At 47.9% G+C, this 25,039-nt stretch overlaps 1 protein-coding gene across 3 annotated transcripts in view; it reads right to left on the reverse strand.

Moving 5' to 3' along the window:
* Positions 1-24,880, reverse strand: part of LOC106569835 (MAP kinase-interacting serine/threonine-protein kinase 2) — a 54,609-nt gene extending 29,729 nt beyond the window's left edge. Inside the window, exons 1-8 of one of the 3 annotated variants that reach the window (XM_045694572.1) lie at positions 24,788-24,880; positions 24,141-24,267; positions 21,270-21,360; positions 18,601-18,702; positions 15,537-15,634; positions 1,952-2,031; positions 1,762-1,835; positions 847-1,007 (exon numbers count right to left, since the gene is read on the reverse strand). In XM_045694572.1, the coding sequence (XP_045550528.1) occupies positions 847-1,007; positions 1,762-1,835; positions 1,952-2,031; positions 15,537-15,634; positions 18,601-18,702; positions 21,270-21,360; positions 24,141-24,191 (657 nt within the window). In that variant the 5' untranslated portion in view covers positions 24,192-24,267; positions 24,788-24,880. Of the gene's footprint in view, positions 1-846; positions 1,008-1,761; positions 1,836-1,951; positions 2,032-15,536; positions 15,635-18,600; positions 18,703-21,269; positions 21,361-24,140; positions 24,364-24,787 lie in introns of those variants that run through there. The other 2 variants (XM_045694571.1, XM_045694573.1) reach the window with 2 other exon arrangements.
* Positions 24,881-25,039: the final 159 nt, after the last annotated feature.

The following is a 25,039-nucleotide window of genomic DNA, read 5'->3' on the forward strand; positions in this document are numbered from 1 at the left end:
ACTGCATTAGGATGTAACTAACCATTATTCTATTTATCATGGCATATTAACTGCATTAGGATGTAACTAAACCATTATTATATTTATCATGGCATATTAACTGCATTAGGATGTAACTAACCATTATTCTATTTACCATAACTGTATCTATCAAGGTAAGGGCCTGAGTGAACAGATTTAAAGTCTCGCTGGTCGTGTAAAAACGCATAACACTGGCAGTGTTTTTGTATTTTGAACGTTTTACATCTGGAAAACTTGATTGCTGACATGCAAAACATTTAGAAACTGTATCAGCAGCGGACTAATGAAACAAACAGCAAAAAGATCAACATTTAGTGGAATTTTCATTGAACTCTGTCTCTCCTTTATTATCTATACCTGTTTATGGAGCGCTTGTGGCGGTGTGGTGTGCATGTTACGTGCACCCTGACTCGCCCAATCACCATGCTCTCACAGTGTTTTCAGGGCCTGAATGACTGACTCACCCAATCACCATGCTCTCACAGTGTTTTCAGGGCCTGAATGACTGACTCACCCAATCACCATGCTCCCACAGTGTTTTCAGGGCCTGAATGACTGACTCACCCAATCACCATGCTCTCACAGTGTTTTCAGGGCCTGAATGACTGACTCACCCAATCACCATGCTCCCACAGTGTTTTCAGGGCCTGAATGACTGACTCACCCAATCACCATGCTCTCACACACTGTTTTCAGGGCCTGAATGATGGGATTTAAAGTTCTACCACTAGTGTTCTAGACTGGGCTCAACTCTGGCTCTCCTTCGTCCCCATCAGGAGCCTGTGACTGACGGTGGGAGGAGCGTTCACGTGCACTCAGACTCACCCGGTCTCCGTGCTCACACAGGATGTTTTCAGGCTTCAGGTCCCTGTGCGCCATTCCCTTGTTGTGGAGGTAGTTCAGAGCACTGGCGATGTCCTGCACCACATAACTGGCCTCCTGCTCACTAAAATGTTGTCTACGGTGGATGTGGGTCAACACTGACCCTGCAGGAGGAGAGAGGAAGGGATGGAGAGGTTGATACGGAGCAAAACAAAAAGTCAACTCCTAATGAAGACACTGCCTCCAGGGGGGGAGAGGATGCGAGGCAACTATTGAACTTGCTCTATGCACTGAAGACACTGCCTCAAGCGGTCGCATCTTCTGATATAATACTGACTGACCGTAAGTCCAAAACTGGGAGAGTTTGATCCATCGTTTTCTATGGATGGGAGAGTTTGGACCATCATTTTCTATGGATGGGAGAGTTTGGTCCATCATTTTCTATGGATGGGAGAGTTTGGTCCATCCTTTTCTATGGATGGGAGAATTTGGACCATCATTTTCTATGGATGGGAGAGTTTGGTCCATCCTTTTCTATGGATGGGAGAGTTTGGTCCATCCTTTTCTATGGATGGGAGAGTTTGGTCCATCCTTTTCTATGGATGGGAGAGTTTGGTCCATCATTTTCTATGGATGGGAGAGTTTGGTCCATCCTTTTCTATGGATGGGAGAGTTTGGTCCATCCTTTTCTGTGGATGGGAGAGTTTGGACCATCATTTTCTGTGGATGGGAGAGTTTGGTCCATCATTTTCTGTGGATGGGAGAGTTTGGACCATCATTTTCTATGGATGGGAGAGTTTGCACCATCATTTTCTATGGATGGGAGAGTTTGCACCATCATTTTCTATGGATGGGAGAGTTTGGACCATCATTTTCTATGGATGGGAGAGTTTGCAATGAAGATTTATATCCACTAACCTCCTCTTAGTTTCTCAAAAACCAAGTAGAATTTGTCTTCTTCCTCAAAGAACTCGACCAGCTCCAGAATGTTTCTGCGGACAGGAGAGGACCGGTTAGAAACAGTGTTAAGGTAATGCCTATTCCTATACAGTAGTGAATCTCAGCGGTCCATGCTCCTGCTCTGTGTGTCCCAGTGGGGCTGCTGTACCTGTGTCCCTGGCACTGATAAAGCATCTCCACTTCCCTGAAGACTCGGCTCCGACTGAGACCCGCACGCTTCTCGACGATCTGGACAATCAACAAGATTTAACGATGTGTTATTCATTAGTCATTTTTATATTAGAGAATAATTTGCTCTTATTGAAGGAATGATTTCAGCCAATCAGAGCCATTCTACTGTGTCTAGTAAGTCTTATCATAAGTGCAGGGTTCTCCCCAAAGAAATGCCAGCTTCAAATGTATATAAAATGTTTCACACACACACACAGACTTTCTTGAAATGCTCTTGCCTGGCCCTCATACCTACGGTCCCTGTTCTATTGACCATAGAAAAATGAAATACTAGGAGAATTACAGAAAAAAACTAAAATATGACAATATTAATTAAATAATCCATTTAAATCACTGTGTTTGCTACTTTATTGATCACTTAAGGCTCAGGCAGAAAAATGCCAGTTCCACTGGTTACAGACGTTGAACTATTCTCAGTCCTCCGAGCCTACCCTTGACCGACTCATAAGCACCACACCATGTTCACAATGAATTGGGAAAATGCCATCAGTCCTAGAGGGTTCTGACTCCACACATCTATCAGTGGAAGACATGCTGGGCCTTCCCTGACCAGCTGCATTTAGCGTTATAAGGAAACTGGACTTCAGCAGCTACAGGTAGCCTAGTGGTTAGAGCGGTGGACTAGTAACCAGCAGGTAGCCTAGTGGTTAGAGCGGTGGACTAGTAACCAGCAGGTAGCCTAGTGGTTAGAGCGTTGGACTAGTAACCAGCAGGTAGCCTAGTGGTTAGAGCGTTGGACTAGTAACCAGCAGGTAGCCTAGTGGTTAGAGCATTGGGCCAGTAACCAGCAGGTAGCCTAGTGGTTAGAGCGTTGGACTAGTAACCAGCAGGTAACCTAGTGGTTAGAGCGTTGGACTAGTAACCAGCAGGTAGCCTAGTGGTTAGAGCGTTGGACTAGTAACCAGCAGGTAGCCTAGTGGTTAGAGCGTTGGACTAGTAACCGAAAGGTTGCTAGATCAAATTCCCGAGCTGACAAGGTAAAAATCTGTCGTTCTGCCCCTGAACAAGGCAGTTAACCCACTGTTCCCCAGTAGGCCGTCATTGTAAATAAGAATTTGTTCTTAACTGACTTGCCTAGTTAAAATAAAGGTATAAAAATAAAACGTTGCATTAGAAGGAAACTGGACTTAATGTTCAAGGTCACCACACTTCCTTTATGCAGGTGGATCTCTAACAAAGCCAGGAAGTGTGTGTTTGACCTGACAGCAGAACTTGGGCCGGCCGATACATTGAATTCATTTGAATGCCTGTATCTCAAGTGTGTAAAACATTGTTAAAGAAATTAGCGTTCTGTCTTCTTAGTCTCGTCTCCTTCTTCCTCCTGTACTGTCGACCTTCCCCCTCCACAGACACCAAGCCCCTCCTTCTGTACTGTCCACTTTCCCCTCCACAGACACCAAGCCCCTCCTGTACTGTCCACCTTCCCCCTCCACAGACACCAAGCCCCTCCTCTACTGTCCACCTTCCCCCTCCACAGACACCAAGCCCCTCCTCTACTGTCCACCTTCCCCCTCCACAGACACCAAGCCCCTCCTCTACTGTCCCCCTCCACAGACACCAAGCCCCTCCTCTACTGTCCACCTTCCCCCTCCACAGACACCAAGCCTCTCCTGTACTGTCCACCTTCCCCCTCCAGACACCAAGCCCCTTATTCTGTACTGTCCACCTTCCCCCTCCACAGACACCAAGCCCCTCCTTCTGTACTGTCCACCTTCCCCCTCCACAGACACCAAGCTCCTCCTTCTGTACTGTCCACCTTCCCCCTCCACAGACACTAAACCCCTCCTTCTGTACTGTCCACCTTCCCCCTCCACAGACACTAAACCCCTCCTTCTGTACTGTCCCCCTTCCCCCTCCACAGACACCAAGCCCCTCCTTCTGTACTGTCCACCTTCCCCCTCCACAGACACCAAGCCCCTCCTCTACTGTCCACCTTCCCCCTCCACAGACACTAAACCCTTCCTTCTGTACTGTCCACCTTCCCCCTCCACAGACACCAAGCCCCTCCTCTACTGTGCACCTTCCTCCTGTACTGTCCACCTTCCCCTTCCACAGACACCAAGACCCTCCTGTACTGTCCACCTTCCCCCTCCACAGACACCAAGCCCCTCTTGTACTGTCTACCTTCCCCCTCCACAGACACCAAGCCTCTCCTGTACTGTCCACCTTCCCCCTCCACAGACACCAAGCCCCTCATTCTGTACTGTCCTCCTTCCCCCTCCACAGACACCAAGCCCCTCCTTCTGTACTGTCCACCTTCCCCCTCCACAGACACTAAACCCCTCCTTCTGTACTGTCCACCTTCCCCCTCCACAGACACCAAGCCCCTCCCCTACTGTCCACCTTCCCCCGCCACAGACACCAAGAACCTCCTTCTGTACTGTCCACCTTCCCCCTCCACAGACACCAAGCCCCTCCTGTACTGTCCACCTTCCCCCTCCACAGACACCAAGCCCCTCCTTCTGTACTGTCCACCTTCCCCCTCCACAGACAGCAAGCCCCTCCTCCTCCTGTACTGTCCACCTTCCCACTCCACAGACACCAAGCCCCTCCTTCTGTACTGTCCACCTTCCCCCTCCACAGACAGCAAGCCCCTCCTGTACTGTCCACCTTCCCCCTCCACAGACACCAAGCCCCTCCTCTACTGTCCACCTTCCCCCTCCACAGACACTAAACCCTTCCTTCTGTACTGTCCACCTTCCCCGTCCACAGACACCAAGCCCCTCCTCTACTGTCCACCTTCCTCCTGTACTGTCCACCTTCCCCTTCCACAGACACCAAGACCCTCCTGTACTGTCCACCTTCCCCCTCCACAGACACCAAGCCCCTCTTGTACTGTCTACCTTCCCCCTCCACAGACACCAAGTCTCTCCTGTACTGTCCACCTTCCCCCTCCACAGACACCAAGCCCCTCATTCTGTACTGTCCTCCTTCCCCCTCCACAGACACCAAGCCCCTCCTTCTGTACTGTCCACCTTCCCCCTCCACAGACACTAAACCCCTCCTTCTGTACTGTCCACCTTCCCCCTCCACAGACACCAAGCCCCTCCCCTACTGTCCACCTTCCCCCGCCACAGACACCAAGCCCCTCCTTCTGTACTGTCCACCTTCCCCCTCCACAGACACCAATCCCCTCCTGTACTGTCCACCTTCCCCCTCCACAGACACCAAGCCCCTCCTTCTGTACTGTCCACCTTCCCCCTCCACAGACAGCAAGTTCCTCCTCCTGTACTGTCCACCTTCCCACTCCACAGACACCAAGCCCCTCCTTCTGTACTGTCCAACTTCCCCCTCCACAGACAGCAAGCCCCTCCTGTACTGTCCACCTTCCCCCTCCACAGACACCAAGCCCCTCCTCCTGTACTGTCCACCTTCCCCCTCCAGAGACACCAAGTCCCTCCTCCTGTACTGTCCACCTTCCCCCTCCAGAGACACCAAGCCCCTCCTCCTGTACTGTCCACCTTCCCCCTCCACAGACAGCAAGCCCCTCCTCCTGTACTGTCCACCTTCCCCCTCCACAGACACCAAGCCCCTCCTGTACTGTCCACCTTCCCCCCTCCACAGACACCAAGCCCCTCCTTCTGTACTGTCCACCTTCCCCCTCCACAGACAGCAAGTTCCTCCTCCTGTACTGTCCACCTTCCCACTCCACAGACACCAAGCCCCTCCTTCTGTACTGTCCTCCTTCCCCCTCCACAGACACCAAGCCCCTCCTTCTGTACTGTCCACCTTCCCCCTCCACAGACACTAAACCCCTCCTTCTGTACTGTCCACCTTCCCCCTCCACAGACACCAAGCCCCTCCCCTACTGTCCACCTTCCCCCGCCACAGACACCAAGCCCCTCCTTCTGTACTGTCCACCTTCCCCCTCCACAGACACCAATCCCCTCCTGTACTGTCCACCTTCCCCCTCCACAGACACCAAGCCCCTCCTTCTGTACTGTCCACCTTCCCCCTCCACAGACAGCAAGTGCCTCCTCCTGTACTGTCCACCTTCCCACTCCACAGACACCAAGCCCCTCCTTCTGTACTGTCCAACTTCCCCCTCCACAGACACCAAGCCCCTCCTCCTGTACTGTCCACCTTCCCCCCTCCACAGACACCAAGCCCCTCCTCCTGTACTGTCCACCTTCCCCCTCCAGAGACACCAAGCCCCTCCTCCTGTACTGTCCACCTTCCCCCTCCACAGACAGCAAGCCCCTCCTCCTGTACTGTCCACCTTCCCCCTCCACAGACACCAAGCCCCTCCTCCTGTACTGTCCACCTTCCCCCTCCACAGACACCAAGCCCCTCCTGTACTGTCCACCTTCCCCCTCCACAGACACCAAGCCCCTCCTCCTGTACTGTTCTACCTTGTTTAGCAAAGCAAATAGATCCAAAACGTCTAGACTTGATATCAATATTAGCCGGCTACTCACTAGAAGGTGGGCTGGTGATTGGGACCTGTGTTAATGTTCTATACTGCCTGCTACCAGAGGTTGGTCAGTAGAGGATATGCTTTACTCTGATGGCTTCTACTTCCATTTGAAACAAAAAAAAGTGTAACAAAAAAAGCCAGATCAATGATTATTGCAACAAAAAAAATGCAAGTTAAACTATTTTGACAAAATAATTAAATGAGTGGGTCTTATGGTTGTGGAAAGCTTAGATTTAGCCTAGGTCTAATAATACAAGCCCAGAATACATTAGATTATTGACGATTTGAAATGCAGCGTATTGACATACACATACATACATATACACACAGAAGTTCAGACACCTTCTCATTCAAGGGTTTTTCTTTATTTTTACTATGTTCTACATTGTAGAATACTAGTGAAGACATCAAAACTATGAAATAACATTTTAGAATGTTTTATTTAACTAGAAATGCCAGTTAAGAACAAATTCTTTAGTTACAATGACGGCCTAGCAGAAGGCGAAAGGCTTCCTGCGGGGACAGGGGCCTGGGATAAAAAATTAAATCCAAATATAGGACAACACACATACAGACCACGACAAGAGAGACAACACTACATATAAAGACCTAAGACAACACAGCATGGCATCAACACAAAACATGGTACAAACATTATTGGGCACAGACAACAGTACAAAGGGCAAGAAGGTAGAGACAATACATCACACAAAGCAGCCACAACTGTCAGTAAGAGTGTCCATGATTGAGTCTTTGAATGAAGAGATGGAGATAAAACTGTCCAGTTTGAGTGTTTGTTGCAGCTCGTTCCAGTCGCCAGCTGCAGCGAACTGAAAAGAGGAGCGACCCAGGGATGTGTGACTTGGGGACCTTTAACAGAATGTGACAGGCAGAATGGGTGTTGTATGTGGAGGATGAGGGCTGCAGTAGATATCTCAGATAAGGGGGTAGTGAGGCCTAAGAGGGTTTTATAAATAAGCATCAACCAGTGGGTCTTGCATCTGGTGTACAGAGATGACCAGTTTATATAATGTGGAATCATGTAGAAACCCCCAAAAGTGTTAAATCAAAATATATTGTATATTTGAGATTCTTCAAAAAGATTCTTCACCCTTTGCCTTGATGACAGCTGTACTGTTCATCTTTCCCTCGACCCTGACTACTCTCCCAGTCCCTGCCGCTGAAAAACACCCCCACAGCATGATGCCGCCACCCCCATTCTTCACCGTAGGGATGGTGCCAGGTTTCCTCCAGACGTGACGCTTGGCTTTCAGGCCAAAGTCTTCAATCGTGGTTTCATCAGACCAAGGAATCTTTTTCCAGAGGAACTCCGGAGGTCTGTCAGAGTGACCATCGGGTTCTTGGTCACCTCCCTGACCAAGGCCCTGCTCAGTTTGGCCGGGGTGCCAGCTCTTCCTAGAGTCTTGGTTGTTCCAAACTTCTATTTATGAATGATGAGGCCACTGTGTTCTTGGGTACCTTCAATAATGCAGACATTTTTGGTACCCTTCCCCAGATCTGTGCCTCGACACAATCCTGTCTCTGAGCTCTACGAACAATTCCTTCCAACTTCATGGCTTGGTTTTTGCTCTGACATGCACTGTCAACTGTGGGACCGTATTTAGACAGGTGTGTGCCTTTCCAAATCATGTCCGATCAATTGAATTTACCACAGAAGGACTCCAATCAAGTTATAGAAACATCTCAAGGATGATCAATGGAAACAGGATGCACCTGAGCTCAATTTCTAGTCTCATAGCAAAGGTCTGAATACTTATTTTAAAAAAGGTTGTTTATTTTTAATACATTTGCAAACTTCTAAAAACCTGTTTTCACTTTGTCATTATAGGGTATAGTGTGTAGATTGATGAGGATTTAAAAAAAATCAATTTTAGAATAAGGCTGTAACGTAACATTTTGAAAAAGTCAAGGGGTCTAAATACTTTCCGAATGCAGTGCATATGACCAACAGTACATTTATCATTAATTCCTATAATTTCTAATCTACAATGTTTGTTTGGTTACGGTCATTTCTATTAATGAACTCAATACATTATTCCAGTCTTTTACCGTTCTCATTGTCTGAGTGGACACGATGTTTGCAGAGCACATAACCCATGCTTGTGAGAAACAAGTTGGAGTTAATTTCATTCCTTTAGATTTGTGTATTAGGTATTTTTGAAATTGTGAGATTTTACTTTTTTATAAAAAAATATATTTAACGAGGCAAGTTAGTTAAGAACAAATTCTTATTTACAATGCTGGCCTTTCACTGGCCAAACCTGGACGACGCTGGACCAATTGCGCGCCGTCCTATGGGACTCCCAATCACAGACAGATGTGATAGAGCCTGGATTCGAACCAGGGACTGTAGTGACGCCACCTTACACTGAGATGCAGTGCCTCAGAGCACTGCGCCACTTAGGAGCCGAGCGCTGCACTGTCGGAAGTAGAAGCACAAGCATTTCATTACACTCGCAATAACATCTGCTAACCACGTGTATGTGACCAATAACATCTGCTAACCACGTGTATGTGACCAATAACATCTGCTAACCACATGTATGTGACCAATAGAATTTGATTTGATTCCAATTACAAGTTTTGTCAATTGAATCATTGTCTTTTATTTGGAGCAGTCCTGTCAACGTTAAGACAGCACACCTGATTACGCATAGAACTAGGCCAATGGGCTACCTGGCCTGTGTGCATATAGCCTAAAATGTGCCCAATTGGGAATCTGATTGTATTTCTGATTGGCTTAAAGCACCACCACTAATGAGCTGTGGAACTTCTCAAAGTAAAGTCTTCCTCACCTCAAACAGCAAGAAAACAGTTCCTCAATGTATTGAAAACATCTTCCCAGGCTCACTCTGTTTTGATAACCAGTCAGTGAGAAAGGGAAAAACACCATGCTCTGATCCAGGCCTTCCTGATGACCTCTTATCCCTTCAGCTGGGTCTGTCCCGAGCTCACTGCCTTCCTGATGACCTCTTATCCCTTTAGCAAATAGTCTGCAGCCAGGTCTGTCCCGAGCTCACTGCCTTCCTGATGACCTCTTACCCCTTCAAATAGTCTACAGCCGGGTCTGTCCCGAGCTCACTGGTGTGAAAAACTGAGGGCCCAGAATGTTTTTTAACAATATTGCAAGTTCTCTGGGCTTCAGGCCTGAGCCAAGTTAATACAAATGTTTCTAGTTCGTTGCAGACAGGCCACGCGTAGCGAATGTGATTTATAGGACATTTATTTTTAAAATCAAGATAATCTTTCCCCTGCAGGCTGTAATGCTTATTGCATCATGATTCCAAGGTGTCCCGGTATCTTTTCCAACTGTACCGTTATCTGGTTTTAGATTGTTGAATTCTCCAATTGTTGAATTCTCCAATGCTGTGGTGTAATGTAAATGAAATGCTAGAAGAAAGTGTGGGTATGAAAAACCATACCTGGCACGCAGATGGGTAGAAATGCAGAGACGAATTGTCATTCCACATGAGAAAGGTTGCAGACTCCTCGTGTCGCTTATTAACGGCGTGAGTGACCTGCCTGCTGCCAGTTTGGGGGGGGGAGCTTTCTATTGTGGGCTGAAAGGGCGTCAGGAAGTAGAACAGACTCTAGGCCACTACTCGCTCACACAAGCACACAGCGTCCGCAAAACAGGGGCCTGAGTCAGCAGCGAGCTGAAACTCATTTGTTGCCTAACCATGCACTCCATATGGCTCCTGCTTCTAACCCATTTCCAATTGAATCAACAAATAACAGTAACACCGAGTTACTAGTCAGGTCAACACTTAGGCAAACAGATGCAGTCAGCTGATGTCTCTAGGGCCTGACTGTGACTGGAAGAGAAGGGTTACCATGGAGCATTTCCTTTCTTCAGACTACCAGCCATCTGCCTGAGGAAACAGACTTAGAATGACAGCGGGAGTTAACAATAGCTGAAATGACTTTTTCAAAAACAATAACACAAGTCTTTGTACAGAGAAGTACGTCACAGATGGGGCGGCAGGTAGCCTGGCAGGTAGGAGGATTGGGCCAGTAACCGAAAGGTTGCTCCAGCACCTCTGATTCAGAGTGGTTGGGTTAAATGCAGAATACATATTCAGTTGTACAACTGACTAGTTATCTCCCTTATGTACAAAACCAAATAGTAAGGCTGTCCCCGACTAAAACAATCTGGGTCAACCAAGCGTAGTCTGTTCTTTCGACCAATCAATTGGTCAATATTAACTGTATTTTCACATATATAGACACAACCTATGTCTGAATAAAATCAACTATAATTAGGCTTCTTTGTCTGATGCTTTAATTAAAAATCAAGACAAATTACTAAAGAGGGAGCAAGAGATCGATATAGCTGCTGTTGCTGGCCTTGGCAGATTCTGCCATTATGTTCCTGAAGTTGCCAGTAACAGGCTACACCAGCAGTCTACAACCGTCTCCATTTGGAGTGCCAAGTCATCCTACCATTTCTACTGATCTGCATGCCAGTTATGATTTTCATATGCATATTTGTGTTAGTTTCATTTATAATAAAGGTTTTCATATGTCAAAATCAACATCATGTGGTTAATCAAAATTCTATCTAAATAACAATACAAATCAAAAAGTAACTTCTATTGGCAATATGTAAAAATAGCCGACATAAACCCAACAAATAAGGGCCTCCCGAGTGGTGCAGCGGTCTAAGGTACTGCATCGCAGTGGAAGAGGCGTCACTACAGACCCGGGTTCGATCCCTGGCTGTAGCACAACTGGTCGTGATCGGAAGCCCCATAGGGCGGCGCACAATTGGCTCAGCGTCGTCCGGGTTTGGGGACGGTTTGGCCGAGGGGTGGCTTTACTCTAGTGACTCCTTGTGGCGAGTCGAGTTCCTGCACGCTGACCCCGGTCGCCAGTTGAACTGTGTTTCCTCTGACAACGTTAGTTGCGGGTTTAGTGGGCTCATGTTTCAGAGGACGCATGAGTCGACCTTCGCCTCCCAAGCGCGTTGAGGAGTTGCAGCAATGAGACAAGATCGAAATTGGGGAAAAAGGGGGTAAAATAAAACAAATTATAAAAATACATATACAAAAAAAAAAAATACTAAAAAAATTTAACAAAATTAAAATAAAATAAAAATCGCAGCCCGCAGGTAGAAAATACCCGGATAAAAATAAATATCACATTGGCTATGCTTGGCCTGTCTGTAAGGAACTTGAAACACTTTGGTCTGGCCTGAAGCTTGCTAGCAAACTGGCATAAAATATTCTGGGCCCTCAGCATTCCCAGGACAAAGACACAGCTATAGGCTATTTGAGCAAGGGATAATTAGTAAATCAGGAAGGTCTATTTTACGACAGTCCCACCGGATCAGAGCATGACCTTTTTTCCCCTTTTCATGCTGAGTGGTTACGGAAAGAGAGAGAGAGCTGGAAATACTTTTTAAATAAGCTACATTGAGGAACTGTTGTCATTCTCAATGGATATAAAAACAGATGTTAATTTACTAGCTTTTTGGAGGTGAAGAAATGACTGAGAAGCTCCACAGTGATGATGAGTTAAGACAATCAGAAGCCGTATCAGATCCCCATATGGACACATTCACAGGCCAGGTAGCCTAGGCATAGTTCTAAGCGTAATCAGGTGCGTGTCCTTACTCGAGATTGACAGGAGCGCCGAAAAACAAAAGACAATTAAATAAATTGACAACTAGTAAATGTTATGAAATAAACAAACATTTCCCTCACAAGTGTAGCCTGTGTTGTGCGCTCCGCAAACGTGTGTCCGCAAACCTGTCCACTCCTACAATGAGATCAGCAAGACTCTTATAATAATATATTCAATTAATTAACAGAAATTACAGTAACTAAACAAACATTGTAGATGAGACATTATGGTAATTAATTGTCAACGTAATACTGGTGGGCCATCTCAGCATTCTCCGCAATGGATTAGTCCACTCAGACTGCCCGTGAATCAGACTGCCCGTGAATCAGACTGCCCGTGAATCAGACTGCCCGTGAATCAGACCGCCCGTGAATCAGACCGCCCGTGAATCAGACCGCCCGTGAATCAGACCGCCCGTGAATCAGACCGCCCGTGAATCAGACCGCCCGTGAATCAGACCGCCCGTGAATCAGACCGCCCGTGAATCAGACCGCCCGTGAATCAGACCGCCCGTGAATCAGACCGCCGTCTCGTGTGCCACTGCTCGACAAAAGAAATCTGTCGACCAACTGCCTGCCTATCAACCAAACAATCGACCAGTCGAATAAAAGGGGTAGGACCTACAAAATGGAAACAAATGAAGGGATATAGTCCCCACAGCAGGTGATAAAGTATTCATCTATCCAAATGTTATCAAGTTAACCCCCTAAGGTCGATGTCCTCATCGCCACGGAAATTGAATAAGCATAATTTTAAAAAATCCCCATAAAAATCTGTCCGTTTAATCTAGTGATATGTTTTTGCACCGGCTGGGTCTCAATCCATCGACTGAGAAATGCAACGTCGCATTTCCACAGCAGCGGAAGGTGACAGAGCTAGAGCGGTGTTGATCAGACCGAAATCATCTGTTTTTTATTTTAACTATGAAGAAAGGTTTTTTCTCCTCTCTAGAGTACAAGTCAGGGATGTGATCTGAACATGTTGTTGAACTGCTTTAGTAGAGGACATTTCATAATAACAGAGAAACTGCCAGAGGGAGTCAGTCCGTTGAGTCAACTTATGTAACCCGACCAGCATGAGGACAAAGGCCTGTTTCAAATTCCCTGGCCCAGTAAGAGAACATGGTAGAGTCCCAAATGGCATCCTATTCCCTACATAGTGCACTCCTTTTGCCCAGAGCCCTATGAGTCTGGGTCAAAAGTAGTGAACGATATAGCAGATTGGGCAACTTCCCAAATGGCACCCTGTGTGAGACCTTTTTATCTTTTACATAAACACAACCCTCCTCCCTGGGTCCCCGTCCGCTCCTCCCTGGGTCCCCGTCCGCTCCTCCCTGGGTCCCCGTCCGCTCCTCCCTGGGTCCCCGTTTCTCCCACCCTTGGCTGTGATTGGCTGACAGACAAGGCCCGAGGTTCAGAACAATCACAAGAGGAAGTTTGTGCTGAGTTAGCAGCTGCTGCAGGACAATAGACTACAGTAACAACTGTACTGGAGGGTTTAACACTGGCTACAGGACACACCACGCCTCACAGCTACCCTTTTAAATAACACACTGGCTACAGGACACACAATGTCTCACAGCTACCATTTAAATAACACTGGCTACAGGACACAGTGATGACCACGTCTCACAGCTACCATTTAAATAACACTGGCTACAGGACACACCACGCCTCACAGCTACCATTTAAATAACATTGGCTACAGGACACACCACGCAGTGATGATCACGTCTCACAGCTACCATTTAAATAACACTGGCTACAGGACGCAGTGATGACCATGTCTCACAGCTACCATTTAAATAACACACTGGCTACAGGACACACCACGCCTCACAGCTACCATTTAAATAACACTGGCTACTGGACGCAGTGATGACCACGCCTCACAGCTACCATTTAAATAACACACTGGCTACAGGACACACCACGTCTCACAGCTAGCATTTAAATAACACTGGCTATAGGACACACCACGCAGTGATGACCACGCCTCACAGCTACCATTTAAATAACACTGGCTATAGGACACACCACGCAGTGATGACCACGCCTCACAGCTACCATTTAAATAACACTGGCTACAGGACACACCACGCAGTGATGACCACGCCTCACAGCTACCATTTAAATAACACTGGCTACAGGACACACCACGCAGTGATGACCACGCCTCACAGCTACCATTTAAATAACACTGGCTATAGGACGCAGTGATGACATCTCACAGCTACCACAACAGAGGCAGCAACAAGCTATGCCAAAATACTAAAATCAAACATAACTAACCACTTCAAACCTGCATATCACCCACCCGACAGACATCACCCGACAGTCTGAATGAAGGGAAGTTGTGCATTGCGTACATGGCTGATGAAAAACAGGGAGTATCTAGAGTCGCATCCCAACTAACCCCCATTTCCTACATAGTGAGTAGTGTACTGAATGGGATACCATTTGGGACCCAGCTCAGGGCTAGTTTCCCCAGGTAGCAGAGAATGAAGAGTCACATGGTCCCCAGTCCCCCAGTTTACCACGCGGCCCCCCAGTTTACCACGCGGCCCCCCAGTGTGTCCCCGTTTAGCACACGGCCTCCAGTGTGTCCCCGTTTAGCACACGGCCTCCAGTGTGTCCCCGTTTAGCACACGGCCTCCAGTGTGTCCCCGTTTAGCACACGGCCTCCAGTGTGTCCCCGTTTAGCACACGGCCTCCAGTGTGTCCCCGTTTAGCACACGGCCTCCAGTGTGTCCCCGTTTAGCACACGGCCTCCAGTGTGTCCCCGTTTAGCACACGGCCTCCAGTGTGTCCCCGTTTAGCACACGGCCTCCAGTGTGTCCCCGTTTAGCACACGGCCTCCAGTGTGTCCCCGTTTAGCACACGGCCTCCAGTGTGTCCCCGTTTAGCACACGGCCTCCAGTGTCCCCGTTTAGCACACGGCCTCCAGTGTCCCCGTTTAGCACACGGCCTCCAGTGTCCCCGTTTAGCACACGGCCTCCAGTGTCCCCGTTTAGCACACGGCCTCCAGTGTCCCCGTTTAGCACACGGCCTCCAGTGTCCCCGTTTAGCACATGGCCTCTTTAGTTCCAGACGTAGGTAAGAGCAGTGTGCAACACGTGGCCCGTCACTAGTCTAAAACTTGTGTTGATATCCAAACCTCTGACACCCTACAACGTTAACAAGGTGGTGCTGTAGACACAGATACCAACCTTGGGGAAATAAAGTAGCACTCTGTCATTTACACTTTATTCATGTCTGAACTAACGTTTTGGCACACCGTGACTTCGTCAGGTTCGATCATGAAACCTGGTTCACACAATATCTGGGAGTTTTATAGAATGTGACACTTTCTTGATATTCAGTCAGCCACAGAGACGCACGTATAACCAGAGAGGCTGAGGCAGAGAGAGGCACAGGCAGAGAGAGGCAGAGAACAGCACCTTGACAGCATATTCCTTCTGGGTGATGAGGTTGATACAGGTCCGGACGACAGCATAGGCCCCCTCGCCCAGCACCTCCATCTGCAGCACGTACACATCTGATGACAAAATATTAACATGGAAGCTATAAAAATACAGGAGCGTTGCACACTATATGTACAGTGCATTTGTAAAGTATTCAGACCCCTTACAAATTGTTACATTACAGCCTTACTCAAAAATTGATGAAATACATTTTTTTCTGCCACCAATCTACACAAAAAAACATAATGACTAATGATAATTTATTACTAATACAAAACCTTATTTACATAAGTATTCAGACCCTTTGCTATGAGACTTGAATTTGAGCTCTGGTGCATCCTGTTTCCATTGATCATCCTTGAGATGTTTCTACAGCTTGATTGGAGTCCATCTGTGGTAAATTCAATTGATTGGACATGATTTGGAAAGGCACACCTGTCTATATAAGGTCGCACAGTTGACAGTGCATGTCAGAGCAAAAACCAAGCCATGAGGTCGAAGGAATTGTCCGTAGAGCTCCGTGACAGGATTGTGTCGAGGCACAGATCTGGGGAAGGAAACGAAAAAAAATGTCTGCAATATTGAAGGTCCCCAAGAACACAGTGGCCATCATTCTTAAATGGAAGAAGTTTGGAACCACCAAGACTCTTCTTAGAGCTGGTCGCCAAACTGAGCAATCGGGGGAGAAGGGCCTTGGTCAGGGAGGTGTCCAAGAACCCGATGGTTACTCTGACAGAGCTCTAGAGTTCCTCTGTGGAGATGGGAGAACCTTCCAGAAGGACAACCATCTCTGCAGCACTCCACTTATCAGGCCGTTATGGTAAAGTGGCCAGACAGAAGCCACTCCTCAGTAAAATGCACATGAGAGCCTGCTTGGAATTTGCCAAAAGGCCCCTAAAGACTCTCAGACCATGAGAAACAAGATTCTCTGGTCTGGTGAAATCAAGATTGAACTCTTTGGCCTGAAAGCCACGCGTCAAGTCTGGAGAAACCTGGCACCATCCCTACAGTGAAGCACGGTGGTGGCAGCATCATGCTGTGGGGATGTTTTTCAGGGGCAGGGACTGGGAGACTAGTCAGGCTTGAGGGAAAGACGGACGGAGCAAAGTACAGAGAGATCCTTGATGAAAACCTGCTCCAGAGAGCTCAGGACCTCAGACTGGGGCGAAGGTACACTTTCCAACAGGACAACAACCCTGAGCACACAGTCAAGACAATACAGGAGTGGCTTCGGGACAATTCTCTCTCCTTGAGTGGCCCGGCCAGAGCCCGGACTTGAACCCGATCTAACATTTGACAGAGCTTCAGAGGATCTGCAGAGAATAATGGGAGAAACTCCCCAAAAACAGGTGCGCCAAGCTTGTAGCGTCATACCCAAGAAGACTCGAGGCTGTAATCGCTGCCAAAGGCGCTTCAAAGCACTGAGTAAAAGGTCTGAATACTTATGGAAATGTGATATTTCCGTTTTTTGGTTTTGTCATTATGGGGTATTGTGTGTAGATTGACAAGGGAAATTAATCAATTTTAGATGGCTGTAACGTAACAAAATGTGGAAACCGTCAAGGGGTCTGAATACTTTCCAAATGCACTGTACATAAACTCCAAGTAATTTATTGGGTATGAAGGCAGTGACGCCGAAACGTTGGTGGTTACCCAATAAATTACTGGGAGATATACACACAGAAAGAGAAACTTTTTATAGCTTACAGTTTATTTGCCATTAGTCAGCACCTTATTGTCTCTGGGTGAGCGCTAATTCATGCTTTTTATTAAAATAATATTGAAGTAAAATGCTCTTTAATTATTATTTATTTTTTTACTTAACACTCATTTTTCTTACAACGGCATTGTTGGTTAAGGACTTGTAAGTAACTATTTCACTGTAAGGTCTACTACACCTGTTGTTTTCAGCATTTCACTGTAAGGTCTACTACACCTGTTGTATTCGGTGCATTTCACTGTAAGGTCTACTACACCTGTTGTATTCGGTGCATTTCACTGTAAGGTCTACTACACCTGTTGTATTCGGTGCATTTCACTGTAAGGTCTACTACACCTGTTGTATTCGGTGCATGTGACAAATAAAATTGTATCTGACAAGAAACAACAAATAAGCATATTTCATGCAGGATGATCTAGATAAAAGCTAGTTTGTTTGGTACGTTAGTTAAATGTAAAAGTTGGGGCCTGATGGGCAGAACACATGTGGATGTATACATTTGGGATTATTATATAGCGTACTCACATGCTTTCATTTGACAGCGGATAATCATTATCTAGTACAACATTCAGAAAGGGCACTCGCACATCTGAGCAATCTTTTTTTTGCAGGTATATGATAACAGTTGAACAAGACGAAGGAAAAAAGGAATCCGCACACTACTCTTGATAGTATCACTGATATTTAATGAGCTTTACGCATCGGCCTCCGTCAGAGCTTTACGCATCGGCCTCCGTCAGAGCTTTACGCATCGGCCTCGCGGCCTCCGTCAGAGCTTTACGCATCGGCCTCCGTCAGAGCTTTACGCATCGGCCTCCGTCAGAGCTTTACGCATCGGCCTCCGTCAGAGCTTTACGCATCGGCCTCCGTCAGAGCTTTACGCAGCGGCCTCCGTCAGAGCTTTACGCGCCGGCCTCCGTCAGAGCTTTACGCATCGGCCTCCGTCAGAGCTTTACGCAGCGGCCTCCGTCAGAGCTTTACGCAGCGGCCTCCGTCAGAGCTTTACGCAGCGGCCTCCGTCAGAGCTTTACGCAGCGGCCTCCGTCAGAGCTTTACGCAGCGGCCTCGCGGCCTCCGTCAGAGCTTTACGCATCGGCCTCGCGGCCTCCGTCAGAGCTTTACGCGGCGGCCTCCGTCAGAGCTTTACGCATCGGCCTCGCGGCCTCCGTCAGAGCTTTACGCATCGGCCTCGCGGCCTCCGTCAGAGCTTTACGCATCGGCCTCGCGGCCTCCGTCAGAGCTTTACGCATCGGCCTCGCGGCCTCCGTCAGAGCTTTTGTGAATTTCTTTTGAAATATAAATAATTTTCTAGTGACTTGCCTTGGAATCGTCCAGTGAAACTGTCGGTGACCCTGCATCTCTTCTTCTTCTTGGTCCTCTTCTTGGCATCTGGGATGTTAATAGGCTGGCTGGCTGGCATGTCTAAGGAGGGAGGAGGATAGGAGATGAGGGGACAGTTGATGGCATACATCCAGAGTTACAGGTCTGCTGGTTGAGCGTCTTTGGACGAGAGCGGCAGAGAGAGAGAGAGAGAGAGAGAGGACAGAATGGAGACGGCACAATAACACATCCTGGGTAAAGAAGGGGAGAGTGGTCACTAAGTGGGTCACGTTGCAACAGTTCTAGGATCGAAAAGAAACGGAACACTGCTCTCAGATCAGCTTTTCTCCATTAAAATCTTTCCTAAACATTGTAATCATTTCACAATTACTGACGACGGATCAGCTCATAGAATGATATTACCACCTAATGGCTTCAAATATTGTGTCTTATTCTAATGCTTCCTCAATACAAACGCAGTAAATCACAGACCAGACACATCATTGAGCACAGGGCTACACATTAAATACACTGCTCAAAAAAATAAAGGGAACACTTAAACAACACAATGTAACTCCAAGTCAATCACACTTCTGTGAAATCAAACTGTCCACTTAGGAAGCAACACTGATTGACAATACATTTCACATGCTGTTGTGCAAATGGAATAGACAACAGGTGGAAATTATAGGCAATTAGCAAGACACCCCCAATAAAGGAGTGGTTCTGCAGGTGGGGACCACAGACCACTTCTCAGTTCCTATGCTTCCTGGCTGATGTTTTGGTCACTTTTGAATGCTGGCGGTGCTTTCACTCTAGTGGTAGCATGAGACGGAGTCTACAACCCACACAAGTGGCTCAGGTAGTGCAGCTCATCCAGGATAGCCCATCAATGCGAGCTGTGGCAAGAAGGTTTGCCGTGTCTGTCAGCGTAGTGTCAAGAGCATGGAGGCGCTACCAGGAGACAGGCCAGTACATCAGGAGACGTGGAGGAGGCCGTAGGAGGGCAACAACCCAGCAGCAGGACCGCTACCTCCGCCTTTGTGCAAGGAGGAGCAGGAGAAGCACTGCCAGAGCCCTGCAAAATGACCTCCAGCAGGCCACAAATGTGCATGTGTCTGCTCAAACGGTCAGAAACAGACTCCATGAGGGTGACTTGTTTTAAGGACATTACAAAGTTGGATCAGCCTGTAGTTTGGCTTTCCACTTTAATTTTGAGTGTGACTCCAAATCCAGACCTCCATGGGTTGATAAATTGGATTTCCATTGATTATTTGTGTGATTTTGTTGTCAGCACATTCAACTATGTAAAGAAAAAAGTATTTAATAAGATTATTTCTTTCATTCAGATCTAGGATGTGTTGTTTAAGTGTTCACTTTATTTTTTTGAGTAGTATATATTGAGACAAATTACAAAGAGCAAAAAGAAGCCCAGCTCCGCCTAGAGCCAGCTCCGCCTAGAGCCATCCCCGCCTACCAGAGCCGCCTGCCTCCGCCTGCCTACCAGAGCCTCCGCCTGCCAGAGCCTCCGCCTGCCAGAGCCTCCGCCTGCCAGAGCCTCCGCCTGCCAGAGCCTCCGCCTGCCAGAGCCTCCGCCTGCCAGAGCCTCCGCCTGCCAGAGCCTCCGCCTGCCAGAGCCTCCGCCTGCCAGAGCCTCCGCCTGCCAGAGCCTCCGCCTGCGCCACCAGAGCCTCCGCCTGCGCCTACCAGAGCCTCCGCCTGCGCCTACCAGAGCCGCCTGCGCCTACCAGAGCCGCCTGCGCCTACCAGAGCCGCCTGCGCCTACCAGAGCCGCCTGCGCCTACCAGAGCCGCCTCCGCCTACCAGAGCCGCCTGCGCCTACCAGAGCCGCCTGCGCCTACCAGAGCCGCCTGCGCCTACCAGAGCCGCCTCCGCCTACCAGAGCCGCCTCCGCCTACCAGAGCCGCCTCCGCCTACCAGAGCCGCCTAGAGCCGCCTACCAGAGCCGCCTAGAGCCGCCTACCAGAGCCGCCTAGAGCCGCCTACCAGAGCCGCCTCCGCCTAAAGCCGCCTCCGCCTAGAGCCGCCGCCGCCTAGAGCCGCCGCCTAGAGCCACCTCCGCCTACCGCCGCCTAGAGCCACCTCCGCTTACCGCCACCTCCGCCTATAGTCACCTCCTCCTACCGCCGCCTAGAGTCACCTCCTCCTACCGCCGCCTAGAGCCACCTCCGCCTAGAGCCACCTCCGCCTAGAGCCGCCTAGAGCCACCTCCGACTACCGCCGCCTAGAACCATCCCCGCCTAGAGTCGCCTCCGCCCGCCTCCGCCTACAGCCCGCCTCCGCCCGCCTCCGCCTACAGCCCGGCAACAAGGCAGAGATAACGATGCTCCTAGGAAGACTAACGATGAATTTAGCCTTCAGATGGCTTTGGGAAACAGGGAGAGTTATGACGGGAGTTCTGTTATCATGCAGATGAAAGCAGCAGAGGTAGTATATGATATGCCAGCGTCACCCATCTAATCAGGACTGAAGTTTAACTGACAGACATAGTGATGATACCCTCATAGCAAGGTCACTGCGAGTCAGATGGCCCCTGTGTGTGTGTGTGTGTGTGTGTGTGTGTGTGTGTGTGTGTGTGTGTGTTTTAAAAATCAAATCAGAAACAGTAAATCCCAAATCAAAAAAGGACTTTGATGCCAGGAACTTACCAGGTCTTGGGGGACAATCTAAATGTAAGTTTGACTCGTGGAGACTAGAGTCTGTTTTGGTATAATCTTCAGAATTAAAAGGGTTTTGGACCTAAGGGAGGAACAGAACAGAAACAGACAAGGCTTTGAGTTTGACACAGCCTAGAGGAGAGTCATTCACATCACAAGGCCATTTGAAGCAGCAGGAAAGACTAAACATTTCTCCCCACAGGCCAAAGGACCGATTTAGTCCAAACCAAAATCCTCCTCAGACCCTGGCTGACCTCCAGGTTAAAACTGAACAAATCCTTCTCCTGACACCCGGGACATATTTAGATTGTCACAGCCAAGAGTGGCCTGTAGAAGAAGCAGAGGTGTCATTAAGAGCAATAGAGATCTATGACAAAGCATTAAACCTCTGATTCATCTATTAAAAAGGGTATTTGATAGCAACGGGAGGGTGGGGACGGTCCAATGACTAACATACCTTCTAAACGGTTCTGTTACGGGGGGATGGTCCAATGACTAACCTACCTTCTAAACGGTTCTGTGATGGGAGGGGAGGATGGTCCAATGACTAACCTACCTTCTAAACGGTTCTGTGAAGGGGGAGGAGGGATGGTCCAATGACTAACCTACCTTCTAAACGGTTCTGTGACGGTGGGATGGTCCAATGACTAACCTACCTTCTAAACGGTTCTGTGACGGGTGGAGGGGATGGTCCAATTACTAACCTACCTTCTAAACGGTTCTGTGACGGGGGAGGGGGGCTACGGTCCAATGACTAACCTACCTTCTAAACGGTTCTGGGACAGGGACGGTCCAATTACTAACCTACCTTCTAAACGGTTCTGTGACGGGGGAGGGGGGCTACGGTCCAATGACTAACCTACCTTCTAAACGGTTCTGGGACAGGGACGGTCCAATGACTAACCTACCTTCTAAACGGTTCTGTGATGGGAGGGGGGGATGGTCCAATGACTAACCTACCTTCTAAACGGTTCTGTGATGGGAGGGGGATGGTCCAATGACTAACCTGCCTTCTAAACGGTTCTGTGACGGGGGAGGATGGTCCAATGACTAACCTACCATCTAAACGGTTCTGTGACGGGGAGGGGGGACAGTCTAATGAGTAACCTACTTTCTAAACGGTTCTGTGACAGGGTGGGGGGACGGTCCAATGACTAACCTACCTTCTAAACGGTTCTGTGACGGGGGAGGGGGATGGTCCAATGACTAACCTACCTTCTAAATGGTTCTGTGACGAGGGAGGGGACGGTCCAATGACTAACCTACCTTCTAAACGGTTCTGGGACAGGGACGGTCCAATGACTAACCTACCTTCTAAACGGTTCTGTGACGGGGGGATGGTCCAATGACTAACCTACCTTCTAAACGGTTCTGTGACGGGGAGGGGGGATGGTCCAATGACTAACGTACCTTCTAAACGGTTCTGTGATGGGGGGGACAGTCCAATGACTAACCTACCTTGTAAACGGTTCTGTGACGGGGAGGATGGTCCAATGACTAATGTACATTCTAAACGGTTCTGTGATGGGGAGGGGGGATGGTCCAATGACTAACCTACCTTCTAAACCGTTCTGTGACTGGGGGATGGTCCAATGACTAACCTACCTTCTAAACGGTTCTGTGACGGGGGAGGGGGGGACGGTACAATGACTAACCTACCTTCTAAACGGTTCTGGGACAGGGACGGTCCAATGACTAACCTACCTTCTAAACGGTTCTGTGACGGGGAGGGGGGATGGTCCAATGACTAACCTACCTTCTAAACGGTTCTGTGACGGTGGAGGGGGGGACGGTCTAATGACTAACCTACCTTCTAAACGGTTCTGTGAAGGGGGGATGGTCCAATGACTAACCTACCTTCTAAACGGTTCTGTGATGGGGGAGGGGGGGGATGGTCCAATGACTAACCTACCTTCTAAACGGTTCTGTGACGGGGGGATGGTCCAATGACTAACCTACCTTCTAAACGGTTCTGTGACGGGGGAGGGGGGGACAGTCTAATGACTAACCTACCTTCTAAACGTTTCTGTGACGGGGGGGGGGGGGGGTTCAGTGAGCAGTGAACAAGAAACTATTAAGAGCAGTTTGATGCTACCCCCCCAAATGCAAATGCAATTGCACTTGAATAATTCCCACAGTGATTCGCTAGGCCGGCTAAGCTATGAAACCACAAACTATTGCAGACTCTAAACCTTAATGCTGCGTTCAAGACTACTGTGAACTCTGAGGACAAACAAGCTCCAACTGGGAATATGCTTTTTGCACGTTGATCCAACTCGGAATTCCAACTCGTGACTCTTTCTAGAGCGCCGACTTTCCGACCTGAAGATCACTGATGCCATTATTTGACTTTTTTTTTTGAATATTTTTCAGTTGTCTGCCATAACCCCAAATATAAAAGTAAACATTGGCTGTTAATTACATTTTTTTGGACATAGTGTGGGGTCACAAGAACTTTTAGATATGAAAATGGACTTGTGGGGAAAAAGTAATTGGAACCGCTGTCTAATACCCCTGTCTCATTAATTAAGTAATTAATTAAAGCAGAGGTCTAATATTGGGCTAGGGCAAACGTGAGACACCACAGAGTGACCACAGTTACACTTCTGCACTCTCCCCAGGAAGGTATACATACCTTACTGTCACTGACTGAAATAGCATTGTCTGGGATCCAGACTGACTGGACTAAAATTAACACAGAAGATATGCAATGACTGAGCAACATCCGTTCACAATATTGTAACGCATGTTCCTCCAGCCTTTGAATCAATTCGGTTCTTCAATACTTCTATTCAATTAAGAAACACATTTGGATAATGACTTTTTTAAAAGCAGTAATAATAAACAAAAAGAGTAACTCACATTAAAAGAGCGGTGGAAGCCAGTGACTTCTGGGGTGGTATTCTGAACCATTTTTGGATGTCGGTCTTGGTTAATTTAGACGATATACTGATTTAGATTAGGTATGCACTGTCACTGTGGTCCAACGCTAGAGACAGAAGACACGGCAGTTAGATGTGATCCGTCGGTAGTCTTGACATAGATTGTTGTTGGATGGTTAAGTGGTCATTTAAAAACGGGATTCCTGTTGTGAGACAGTAAAAAAACATTTGTCACTAGCTGATATAACCGAGTCAAGTGGACACGGCTAGCCCATTCAAATTTCCCTTTAGTTTACTAACGTTACAGTTGAAATGAAACAAAGTTAAAACCTTTTAAATAGATTTGTTGGCATTGTGAAAATGCATTCAAAATGTCTACATTACCCAAAGAGGTATCTAGACTGAACTAGTTTGAACGTCCATTGAGCATCCATTGTTGTTTTTAAAAACACGTCATGTTCACCAACAGTAACTTTAGCTAGGTATGCTAACCTCGCTAGCTAGATTACCACAGGGTTGAAGTTGACTCAACTCCTGATAAACTCGTAACATATTTCGGGTACGGTCGATATCCCCAAAACTTTATGACAGATAATAATATATTCCAGATATTCCATTTTAATTTACCCCGTTATTGTCCGTGTTACTCCAGCCTGCCTTTGTTGAATGACCGTTGATTATTTCGAGAAGCAGCGAATGGCTGTGAGGGGCTGGCTTTTTATAACCTCTGATGATCCCCCCCCCCACGCCCACTCTGGACCGGTTTATCCAATCAGCTCACAGTAAACACTGACGACATAACATTAGGACACACATGATAGGATAATTTAGCAAAGGAAGGCGGAGCAATGTTTTTCATATGCAACTTCAACGCAACCG

This window comes from Salmo salar, chromosome ssa14, assembly GCF_905237065.1.
Source record: "Salmo salar chromosome ssa14, Ssal_v3.1, whole genome shotgun sequence".
NCBI classification, from domain to species: domain Eukaryota; kingdom Metazoa; phylum Chordata; class Actinopteri; order Salmoniformes; family Salmonidae; genus Salmo; species Salmo salar.